Source organism: Peromyscus californicus, unplaced genomic scaffold (assembly GCF_007827085.1).
Source record: "Peromyscus californicus insignis strain IS unplaced genomic scaffold, ASM782708v3 Scaffold_8__1_contigs__length_139910024, whole genome shotgun sequence".
Lineage (NCBI taxonomy): Eukaryota > Metazoa > Chordata > Mammalia > Rodentia > Cricetidae > Peromyscus > Peromyscus californicus.
In genome coordinates, this window is record NW_026294606.1 from 100,256,771 (window position 1) to 100,268,988 (window position 12,218).

The following is a 12,218-nucleotide window of genomic DNA, read 5'->3' on the forward strand; positions in this document are numbered from 1 at the left end:
AATCCTCAGGAAGTGCAGTGCATGCTCTTTAACCACTGAGCCATTTCTTTAGCCCTAGCATGTATGTCTTTATTGAACATCTTGATTTATAAAAAACAGTTCTGTTTATTCTAGTACCTGGGTTAGTTACTAAGGCAGGATTGTGAATTCTGGGTCATTGAGGGCCTGTCTCGAAAAAAAAAAGGATGTTTAAACCTAGAATGGTGGTAGTTTTAGTGATTTTTCTGTGGTTTCTTTTTTTTTTTTTTTTTTTTTTTTTTTTTAAGAAAGAATCCCAGTGTCCAGTTACCATGAAATATGCTGTATAACCCAGGCCTTAGCCACCGGAATGCTGAGGTTACAGGCACACATGTACTAGTGTGCTTGTGTAAAATGGTTTTTAGGTAGTAATTGATTATTAGAAATAACCAAAACCCTGCATGCTTTTGGAACACAATGCTTAAATGATGAAAAAAAAATTTAAAGTTTCTTTAGATTTCCATAAGTTTTGGATTTTAAAAGCTGGCAAATGGTGCTAGGGTGTGGCTCAGTTGGTAGAGTGCCTGCCTGACATTCATGCATGAGGCCCAGGGTTCCATCTCGATCACTACAAGGGGAGAGGTGTGTGATGTGCCTGGAGGCTCTTAGGAATACTGAACAGAATTGGGGGACAAAGTTACCAAACTGTTTTTCATTTGCAGGCAGAGGTCATCATGAACTACCATGTGGGTGAAACGGTGCTGTCATTGCAGAAGACCACACTGATCCCTGGAGGCTCAGAATCACTTGTCTATACCACTTTATCTGGAGGAATCGGCATCCTGGTCCCTTTCACATCTCACGAGGTTGAGTTCCCACATTGCCCTTACCTGTTCTTCCTCAGATTGTTTCTTGGTGTTGAATCTGCCTAGGATAGTGTTCTGAAAATTGTATAAGGTAACAGTTAATGTGCCTAGAAAACAGAATCTTAAGTTATTTGAGGAAGGACTTTTATGCCATGATGTGGGTTATTTTCTAGGCCCAAAGCTTCAAAGCAGCAGTCTACGAACTAGGAATGATAGACTGAGATCAATGTCCTGTGGGACATGTTTGCCTGGCAAGAATCAGTGGCTTGGAATTGGGCATGATAGAACATAATCCCAACACTCAGTAGGATTATGGACTCACGGATTCCAAGTTGAAGGGCAGACTGGCCTGTATAGTGAGACCCTGGCTCTTGAAAGCTCAATGACTTATCTGTACTTTGTTTTGGAAAGCATAGTCCAGCAGTTGAAATCACTTTCTCAGAGATAGTTTCTGTTTCTTCATTAGGACCATGACTTCTTCCAGCATGTTGAGATGCACCTGCGATCTGAACATCCCCCTCTTTGTGGACGGGACCACCTCAGCTTTCGTTCTTATTATTTCCCTGTTAAGGTAAGTTGGAAAAGGAATCCTAAACCCATTCATTGGTCTTTTCTATTGGCCTCTATTTCTTAAAAATCAGATAGTTCTAGCTCAGTGTGGGGGTTCATCCTATAATCCCAGCACTTGGAAGACTGAGGTAGGGTCATTAGTTAGTTCGGACTAATCTGGGAATTTTTATATAAGCTATCCTTAAAAAAAAAAAATAGAGTTAAGTTTTACTCAGTGATGGAATATTTGCTTAGCATGCACATATCCCTGGATTTACTCTCCAGTGCCATTTTTTTTTTTAAAGGTCACCAGCCCTTAGTGGAAGAGTATAGTGGAATGGGTTGAGGAAGGCATGTGGTTGGTGATAAACCTTCTTCCTAGAAGACAAGCCAGAGACAAAGCTGCACTGGGTTTTGCCAGTCTAAACGATGGCTACTTGGGGGTCGTCTTGAGTATTTTCATAGTATGTGCCTTTTTCTTTGGACATCTTAACTTGGTCCTCCTCTGACTCTTCCATGTCTTAGAATGTGATTGATGGAGACCTTTGTGAGCAGTTCAACTCCATGGAGCCCAACAAGCAGAAGAATGTGTCTGAAGAGCTGGACCGAACCCCACCTGAAGTGTCCAAGAAGCTTGAGGATATTCGGACACGTTATGCTTTCTGAGCCCATCTTTATCGAGGGCTTGCCAGACAGTCCCTCTTTTGTTCCCGTCACTTTGTCTGGCTTCTGCCACATGGCAGGAGAAAGGTGGTGTGGTAATTAAGACTGCAATGTTAAAGCCGATAGCTCTGCACCCTCAACTCTTCCTTTGGAACGGCTGGTTCTCCCTACAATTGGCACTGAGGTCTGCTCCTCGAACGTAATGTGTGGCCGCCCTGTGCTTCAGTGTGGAACACAGTATTCCTTATTCCCAAAGCCATCCCTACATTCTGGCTCTTGTCACTTTTGTACACACTCTTTAATTCTCATTGTTTTCCTGTAAATACAGTTTTATACAATGTTGCTTTGTGAGGTGGAGGGAAGCAAGCGAAGGTGCAGCCATACTGGTTGCAGTGCGGCTTCCTCTGTTCTGCCTCTGAACCCTCCTGGATATATAAAACCAGTTTTCAAGGTGGCCAGCATCAGTGTGTCTTTTTCTGGGGGTGAGAATTCAGGAAAAAAGTTTGAACCCAAGTTGAACAGTAACTAAATGTTACTTCTAGGTACCTATGTGGACATCTTGGTTCTGGTGGTTTCTTAAGCCTGTCTTGATTCTTTGTTGTGGAGATAAAGCATGAGCTCATCAACCATGTGAACATAACCCCTCTTCCTCTTGATTATTGAAAATGGATGCTGTCCCTTCCCCTCAGATCTTTGCTACTCTGGGCTCTTAAAATATTAAATTTGGCATACATGATTCCCAGATGAGGAGTCTGATTTCACAGTGCTTGCTTAAGTGGCTCCTGAGATTTGAGTCTGGTGAGTAGGAGTCACTAAGCACAGAAGTACCCACATACTAACCTACCCCTGGGAATAGTCATGTGAACCCTGCATAGAGACACATGGATGACCTGGAAGAGAATGTCTGCAGCACACATCTTGGCCGGGTTGCAGATTTGCGTTGAGTGGGTATGTAAGGAAGGACTGCCATTCTTTTGGCCAGAAGTAGCCTAATTTCAGAACTGTTCAAGCCAAAGTTAGAAGTTCCTCTTCCTGGCCAGCTTAAAGATTATGGGAAGCCTTAATCTTTAAGGCAGCTCGAAAGCACATTGAACCTGGGGATACCCAAACTCTCTGCTGGTCTTGGTGCATAATAAAATAAAAGTTGAATTTCTCTGCTCAGCCACCTAAGTTGACTAAACTTTCTGCATCTCTCATCCAGTAAGAATCACAACTGGGAGTGGTTACCCATAACTTTATTTTTTTAGATAGGGTCTCTAGTGCTGGCTGGCTCAGAACTCAGTAAGTGACTCAAGCTGGCCTGTTTCTGCTGGATTGCAGGCATGGAGCAGTACCCAGCTTTGCAGTATACCATCCTGACTCAGGCATTAAAAAATTAAGTTTTGTCGGGTGGTTGTGTTGCACACCTTTAATCCCAGCACTTGGGAGGCAGAGGCAGATGAATTCCTGAGTTCGAGGACAGCCAGGGCTACACAGAGAAAAACAACAAAACACCTCTGTTTAAAACAAATCTTAACAGGTTTGTAGCAAATGGGTGAAGCTGAATTGTTTGTTTAAGGGTACCACCACGGCTCAGGGGGTTGAGCAAGTAGGTAAATAGTGAACTACCTAAACCCTGTTAGACCTGGCAGAGGCTGTGGGGAATTGAGAAAAGGAGGTAGGTTTACTCTTACCCTCTGTAAATCCCCTGCTACTTGGATCTAAGAGCGGGTGCAGAGCTGCTCAGCTGCCTCAGCTTTCCCCTGACCTCACAGGGCAGGGGCTTTGCAGATGTTGCTTCCTTTGGAAGATCTCTTGCCAAGAATAGCATTCCTGTGGGGAGGGGGTTCAAATTGGACTGTGCCTGGAATGTTGCTCTTTTTAGTTTGTGTAAGTGTATTGCTTGCAGGACAGCTGCTAGAGCTGGGAATGTACTCTGGGTTCCCTGCCTCACAGGGAGAGGGCTGGTGTCCAGGATGCTGGGTGCTCCCAGCTCCCAGCCTTTCTTGAGAGCTGGAAATACTGAGGTTTTTTTTTTTTTTTTCATCTACCCAGCTTTTAGGATCTGTTAATTCCTTAATCCTGTTTTCTTTTCGGAGTAGAAATGCCATGTTTGCATGAGTCATCCATTTGTTCATTTACATATGAAATACTGTACACGTGTCTTATTTTATTAGCCTTATGAAAGTTTGTCGAAAAAATACTGTTGGAGAGCAGATCGCTAGTGTGACTCTGAACACTTAAAACTTGACTTTTTTATTTGGGGACCTGAGTTCTAGTGAACTGAAAACAACAATATTAACTGGTTGTCAGTTTGAACCAGCACAAGTCAGAGCTGTTTGTTGGAAAGCTTGAAAAGCCAGCACTGGAAATGTTGGCCACTGAGAGTAATGAGCACCAGGTCTATTCTGGATCTGTTCTGTCCCCAGGTTAGAGGAGAATGTTGGTTAACGTGTAGTCTCCCACTGAGGACAGTGAGCAGAGTAATGAAATGTTGAGTCTCAGAAGAAAATTAGGGGCCATGTCTGATTTCCTCAGGTCAAAAAGGCACAGCTTGGGAACTTGTAGGAAAAATCAGGAAGTCCTGCTGAGGCAGGTTAGGCAGCCAATAAGGAGACCTGTCATGACTCTTTTTTTTTTTTTTTTTGTTTTTTCGAGACAGGGTTTCTCTGTGTAGCTTTGCGCCTTTTCCTGGAACTCACTTGGTAGTCCAGGCTGGCCTCGAACTCATAGAGATCCACCTGGCTCTGCCTCCCGAGTGCTGGGATTAAAGGCGTGCGCCACCACCGCCCGGCTCCTGTCATGACTCTTAACCCATTCGGACATTGGACTTCTCTGTATAGACTCCTGGTATCCACTCAAGAACCTCGCTTTTGAGTATTTGTGAGTCTGGTGTAAGTGATCAGACCTAGACCTCACTAGCTGTTACTGGTGCTTGTTCAAAGTAAAACAGCAAATACTAGTTGAATTTGGAAGTTACAGTTTTAGAAAAGAGGCAGATGAGCATTCACTTTGAGCTTGCTGAAGGGCCGTCTTCAGTTCAGCTCTACCGTATAGTCAGAATCCAAAGGTAGCCTCCCTGTTTCTGGTCCCTTCTGGTTATCATGTTTGCAAACCACAGACTCACCCAGCAGACTTAGCCCCTTCTATGAGCAAAAATGTTGGAATAAGAGGTTTTTTTTTTTTTTTTTTTTTTGGTTTTTCGAGACAGGGTTTCTCTGTGTAGCTTTGCGCCTGTCCTGGAACTCACTTGGTAGCCCAGGCTGGCCTCGAACTCACAGAGATCCGCCTGGCTCTGCCTCCTGAGTGCTGGGATTAAAGGCGTGCGCCACCACCGCCCGGCCGGAATAAGAGGTTTTATTTGTTGATCTTTGTTTTGTGGGCATATATAGGCATGTGCATAATATGTGTAGGTGTGTGCATTAAAGGACAACTGGTAGTAGTCAATTCTCTATCATGTGGGACCTTTGAGTCAAACTTAGATTGTCAGGCTTGGCAGCAGGTGCCTTTACTGGCTGAACCATTTTGCCAGCCCAAGAGTTGCTTCTGATAAGGGCTAGGAAGAATTTCATAGGCTCCTTTTGAAAGTCCATAGTAACGTGTGTAATCAGGACATGGGAATAAAGACAAGTAATATATTTCAGGCTTCAGGGACTGGTGCTATCAGAGATGCTGTAACTAGAGAAAGCCAGCTTTACCTGTGAATCCTTGAGAAACACCTGCTAGAGACCATGTGGCAGAGAAATCCTTGGGAAAGCACTGGACAGTGGGATCCACTAACTTGAATGTGGTTCTGGTACCAGGAGTGCTGACTGTCCTGAGGGTGGTCCTGGCTCTGGAAGACCTGATAGCACCTCCATCCTGAACTACCAGCCTAGAAATGGGACACTCGGAGAAAAGGGTACCACACCAGTTCAAGAGGCAGGGATTTTGTGCAGGGCCTGCAGGGTGTAGTCACTGCAAGGGGGGTGTGGGGGTGGGGAAGTGGCTGGGTACATTCCAGTGTGGGCATATTGTCCAGTTTTCTCAATCTAATTAAGAAAGCATTTCTTGAACAACACTACTCATTAGCATTTAGAATAGGGCAAACCCTTGTGTCCGTCCAGGCCAGCATTCCCAGACTAAGCTTTGTGGAGTCAGATGTTAATTGAGTGGCCCTTACTGAGAGATTCTGTGTTCATGTGGAGGAAAGCATGGTTACCTCCCTCCCTTGTTGATAACTTGATGCTTTCAACTCAGCAGCACCACCATTGTGATGTCTAGTGGTGGAGGAACTGAAGGATCCTTTGAGAGATGGGGATAACCATCCCTAACTTCTAAATAGTCATAAAATGAGGGAAGTGTGGCACACACCTATAATCATAGCACTCCAAAGCAAAACTAACTGGCTTGAGTTACATAGCAAGCTTGAAGCTAGCCTGGGCTACACCGAGATCCTATTTTTAAAAAGAAAAAGTTGGTTATAGAAAGTTAGCAAAGAAAGAGGTGCTGTCCCTGCCACATAGGGCCACTCAGCCTAGTCACCATCACCAGGTGAGCAAAAGTGGCTGCCTGCAGGTGTGGCTCAGGGACTCCAGAGGTTTCCCCGAGGGCTGTCTCCAGCTTTGTGGTTAGACCTCAATAACCAACTGTGGATTCTTGGGTAAACACCATCCTGAGCTCAGGTTCCTGTCTGTAGATGGGTTGACTAGCTCCTCAGCAATTGAGGCCCCAACAAACTCACCTAGCCACCATTAGCTATATTCAGTTTTATAATGAGAGAATCTTGTCTGAGTCCAAGTATTCTGGAGAGGACCAGGAACTGTCCCTAAAAACCAGTCCAATACACATAAAAACTAGGGCTTGGATTCTAAAGACACTCCCATGCTCACCCTCAAGACTGTCCCCTGCCTTGGCTGTGTTTGAGGCTTCCTCCTACTCCACACTCCTAGACAGGCTGAGGCCACATGGCCCCGCCCCACCCAGCCCTTGCTGGCTCCCGTTCTAGAATCAAGTCTGAGCTGCTGTAGCTTGCGTTCCCCACCCTCTGACGGGAAGACTGGATTGTAGGCTGAGGGGCCATCACAGCCTCTCCCACATGGCATTTACTGCCACAGCTCCAAGGCACCTGCTCCAGGCCCTGAGCAGCTTAAAGCTCCCGGCGGTCCGTAGAAGCCCACATCCTGGCAGGTGAGCAGGTAAACAGCATTTGGGGCTTGCTTTCACATGACTGCTCTCTCCCAGTCCCCGATGGATGCCTTTTCCTCACCAATTTAACTGCTGCTTCACTCTCTTTCAAGTCAGAGGCTTGAGCCAGAGTTGACGAAGAGGGCGCTGCCTAAGAAGCTCTGAAATGGTGTGAACTATCTGCTATGGGGTTTCAGTTTTTAGCCTTTGCTTTAACAGCCTTGCTGGAGAAAAACAGCCACGTAGCTATGAGATTAACTTCCCTGTGTTCCTGTCTGAGTTTTGTCAGTGGACAAACCCACATTCTGAATTGGTTTTGGCTTCCTGGGAATTGCAAATTGCCTTAGGTCCGTCTGTACACTTTAATGTGCTGTCTGCATGAATTATTACTTGTATGAACCTCCTAGTCAAAAATTAATTGAGATTACAGGTGACACACACCTGTAATCCCAGCATGTGGGAAGTAGAGGTGGGAGAATTAGTCATCCTTGGCTACTTAGCAAGTTCAAGACCAGCCGAGAGAGAGAGAGAGAGAGAGAGAGAGAGAGAGAGAGAGAGAGAGAGAGAGAGAGAGAGAGAGAGAGAGAAGAAAATCTTTAAATGAAAGGAAAACATGGGGCTGGAGAGAGAGCTCAGTCAGGAAAGTGCTTGCAGGCACTGAAGAGCTGGGCCCTTTCACTAGAGCCCGTGTGAAGAAGCACTGGGCATGGTGGCGTGTTTGTAACCCCAGTGCTGGGGAGGTGGGGACAGGTGGAGTGTGGGGCTTACTGGCTGGGCAGTCTAGCCTGCTCTGCTCGTTCCAAGCCAGTGGGAGACCCTGTCTCAAAGAAGGGTGGGCAGTGACTAAGGAATGACGCATAAGATGGTTCTCGGGCCGTGACATTGCGACATGGATGTGGAGAAGGCACAGGTGAGCCAGGGCTCCTGAAGTTATAATAAATGTTCTAGTCTCACATTCTGCCTTTTTTTTTTTTTTAATTTAGACAGGGTCTTACTGTGTAGCCCTGGCTGTCCTAGAACTCACCATGTAGACCAGGCTAGCTTCAAACTCTGCCTGTGTCTGCCTCTATGCCTGGGCTACCCATCATTTTAAAGATGGATGTGTTTGCCACAGTAGCACGCCTACCTCACAGTGCCTTCACTCTCTGTGAAGCTCAGTTGTTTCTAGATGGTTTTGCAGCTAGATGGTTTTGGGACTCAACTTCCATGGAGGACTGTGGTATTAGCTTCTTTTTGGCCTTTTTATCGTCACTGTTCTTTTTTCCCCTCTCCCCAGAGCTCATTCTCCACCCAGAATGAATACTTGGGGCAAAGGGCAAGGACATTTTTGTGATGCTGCTCACAGTGCACATGGGTTAGCTCCCTCACAGGAATTACCGGACATGGTTATTCATTTCTGGTCCCTTGATGCTATGATAGGGTGAGTGGGGACTATTGCTCTCAGGGGATTTTTCAGGAAAGAATTGGGAGCAATGTTGCATAGTGTTCAATAGCTTGGTTTGTATGCACATAACTGGCTGATCTTGAATTCTCACCTAGTAATGTTGTTGTACCTTGATTTGAATGTAAAACAGAGGTTAGAAAGTTTCTTGGGGGGAATTGGAAGACAGAGGTAATATGCATGGCTTGTCTAGTATATCTCATGTTCCAGAAGCATCCAAAGGGCTCTTCCTGCCTGGGACTGTCCCCTGAGCCATTACCAAGCTGAGCAGGATGAGAAGGTCTGGGAAGGGCACGTTCTTCCCAGCCCTCTGAACAGGCTTGGTGGCTGACAGAGGACTTATTTTTTTAATTGAACTCTTGTCTGTCCTGAGGCCAGAAGAATTGGTTGTCAGGGTCAAACCTCCTTTGGATGACCCCAGGCTCTGGCCTCCCTCCACTTCAGCTCAGGAATGTTATCCTTCACTTCTGTATTAGTTACTTTTCTATTGTTTGTGGTATTTCTATTGTGGTAAAATACCATGACCAAAGCAACTTATAAGTTGAAGTTATGAATTTAACTGGGCTTATGTTCCTAGGATATTAGAATTTATAATGGTGGGACAAAGGAATGGTGGTAGGCGGCTTGAGCAGCAGCTGGGAGCTCAAATCTAGATCCGAGAGCAGGAGGCTGAGAACTCACTAACTAGAAACTTTAGAGCCCACCCCTAGTGACATACTTCCTCCACTGAGACCACAACTCCTAATCTTTCCTAATATTCCCACCAACTGAGGATCAAGTATTCAAATGCCCAAGACTTATGGTGGACAGACATCTCATTCAAACCACAGCACCATTTCAGCCACCTTCTGCAGCACAGGCCCACGTGATCTCAGAGCAGTGAGAAATCCCAATAAGTCTGTAGGTGCCTCATCTGGTCCCCACATCGCCACTGCTGTGGTGCATTGCAAGGTATACATGAGGTGCAGCACAGTGGGCCTTGGCTCTGCAGCCAGTTAAGCTGGATGGATCTCCCTGCAGTTTGCACCACTTGCTACATCTGGGAGGCCTTGGGCCATCACTACACATACTCGGGTGCCTTATCTGTGACATGGAAATGTGAACACCTGTGCACGGTTGGCATGAGTCAACACAAGTAAACATCTACTAGTTAGCCTTTTATGGTCAGAGCTTTGGGGAAGGTACCAGAATAAACAACAGAGACAGGGAGAGAAATGCATTTGTTTTCTCAGTCAACAAACTTAGGAGGGTAGCTGGTCATAGGGCTGGGAACCCAAGGTAGGTAGGGGCTCTTCTGCTTTTGAAATAGGCATGTAGCTTGTATGTAGAAAGTGGGGACCATGATCCTGTCCTTTGGTCTTGAGGAAAGCTCTGTGCTAAAGAATGCATAGCAGCTGATCAGCAGAGACCAAGAGCAAGGAACTGGGGCAGTGAGGACTAACACTGGGTGAGTTTGGGTTAGGATGACAAGTTCTGGTGGATTGCCAAGCCGGGCAAGGGAAAGGGGGCAGGGGAAGACATGAGATGGGTCAGTGGGAGCCACACTGAAACACGTCGGTGAAGTGAGAGTTGCAGCTTGACCTCACTGAGATCCTGTGCTGATGGCTTCCAGGCGTGGGATGGTATTAGGGGCCTGGAGTGCATCTAGATTTCTACCATACCTCGGACTTTGGTGACACCCAAGATAAAGAGCTATGGAGAGTGGGAGCCTGAGGAGGCCTGGCCTGAGACTCGGGTCCTGGGACTCTGGAGATCTGATTCCAGTCCCTTGGCCAGAGCACATGGGTCTCTTTAGATGACAGCCTGGGACAAGGAGGTTTCTTACAGCTCTTCTGGGAGTCTTTAAAGGTCTCTGGAAACCACAGCTGCTGTAGTCTCCACTCTAAACCCCTGCCCCTGAGACTGCTCTATCCTGGGGCTCCCTGACTTGGCTATGGGAGACATCATTTCTGAAAGTGCAGTTTGTTCCCTGAATCTGGAAATCTGAGAACTCTGGTCCCCAGGCCTGGAACAATCCTAAGGGAGTTCTGTGTTCTGGGGTCATGCATGGTTGTGTGTGAGAGCCATGCCCCTCAACTATAGGACATCTCTTGGGACCTGAGCTGTATTTGGCCTGGGAATCTGCCTCTTAAGCTTTGCAGAGGCTTCCAAGTTCTAGATGGGGAACCAGCCAGGCTGCCCTTAGGACTCTTTCCAGGATGGGGATGTGCATGTGTTGGGACATGGCTTTAATTAGGAAGGTTCTGGTGGTGATGAGCTTGAAAAGTCAGACAGATGAGGACTTCCTGGCAGCTACAGGGAAAGATCATCCCCCACTTTAAAGCTTTCCAGGGTATTGACCGATCAGCTTTCACAGCACCAGGTCATACAAGCCATACAAACTTCCACAGCCAGGACCCAGCTCAGGTCTGGCCTGGCTACTCGCAGCCTCTCAGTTACCCGCTCCTTCCAGCACATCAACCCTTCTTCATCTTCACCAGCCAGCATGCCCCTGCCGCCTTGTCTTGATATCCCTGTGGCCTTGGGTCTCTTTGCAGACAGCTTTTCACCATCTCCATCGTTTCTCCAGTTCTGTAGTGGTGGTGAATGGACACATAGCATACCGGTATGCAACTGATCTTGCAAAGCAGAAACTCTACCTACTAAAAAACTCCCCAGCCCCTCTCCCCAGCTCCCGGTGACAACCTTTCTACTTTCTCTCCCTGATTTTGACCACTCCTCTAATTGAAGTTGCAGTCTCTTGTTTTTTTTTGTTGTTGTTGTTTATTTGTTTGTTTTGTTTTGTTTTTCGAGACAGGGTTTCTCCGTGTAGCTTTGCGCCTTTCCTGGATCTCGCTCTGTAGACCAGGCTGGCCTCGAACTCACAGAGATCCGCCTGCCTCTGCCTCCCGAGTGCTGGGATTAAAGGCGTGCGCCACCACCGCCCGGCGGTTGCAGTCTCTTGTGAATGGTGCATTTCACTTAGCAAAATGTCCTCAACGATTCTCCACGATGTAGAAATGTGGCATGGTTCTCTTCCTTCTTCAAGCTGAATGGCATTCCACTGTATATATACATATAAATGTATATACATATAAATTTTTGCTTATCTATTCATCTGTCCATACACTCTGTATTGCTTCCATCCTTGGCTATAGTGAATAAAGTCTCTATGAACACGGGTGACTTGAACTTCCCATCCAGTCCTTGCTTTCAGCTCTTTTGCTGGACCTTATGCTAATTCTATTTTCAATTTTTTGGAGGCACCACCACACACTGCTCAAGGGCCCCATGTCTCCACATCCTTATGGAAGTTTATTTTCTGGCAGTCATTGTTGATAATAGCCACCCTAATGGATGTGTTAGTGTCTCAGAGAGGCTTTTATTTATGTTTCCGTAATGACTAATGATCTTTTCATATCCATGCTATTTGTGTATGATCTTTAGCAAACTATGCAAGTTCTTTGCCATGTTCTAATTAAGTTGTTTAGGTTGGTATTGGGAGGAATTCTTTATAAATTCTAGGTATTGGGCTGGAGAGATGGCTCAGAGGTTAAGAGCACTGACTGCTTTTCCAAAGGTCCTGAGTTCAATTCCCAGCAACCACATGGTGGCTC

At 46.2% G+C, this 12,218-nt stretch overlaps 2 protein-coding genes across 7 annotated transcripts in view; both read left to right on the forward strand.

Moving 5' to 3' along the window:
- Positions 1–2,490, forward strand: part of Sf3b3 (splicing factor 3b subunit 3) — a 39,813-nt gene extending 37,323 nt beyond the window's left edge. For all 4 annotated transcript variants that reach the window (XM_052727616.1, XM_052727615.1, XM_052727617.1 and 1 more), the window contains 3 exons: positions 681–824; positions 1,291–1,395; positions 1,899–2,490. In XM_052727616.1, coding sequence (XP_052583576.1) covers positions 681–824; positions 1,291–1,395; positions 1,899–2,039 — 390 coding nt within the window. In that variant the 3' untranslated portion in view covers positions 2,040–2,490. The remainder of the gene's footprint in view (positions 1–680; positions 825–1,290; positions 1,396–1,898) is intronic.
- Positions 2,491–7,028: 4,538 nt separating this feature from the next.
- Il34 (interleukin 34) overlaps positions 7,029–12,218 on the forward strand; it is a 58,579-nt gene continuing 53,389 nt past the window's right edge. For 2 of the 3 annotated variants that reach the window (XM_052728240.1, XM_052728242.1), the window contains exon 1: positions 7,031–7,184. The gene's annotated coding sequence lies outside the window, so the exon portion shown is untranslated. Of the gene's footprint in view, positions 7,185–12,218 lie in introns of all 3 variants that reach the window. The other variant, XM_052728244.1, reaches the window with a different exon arrangement.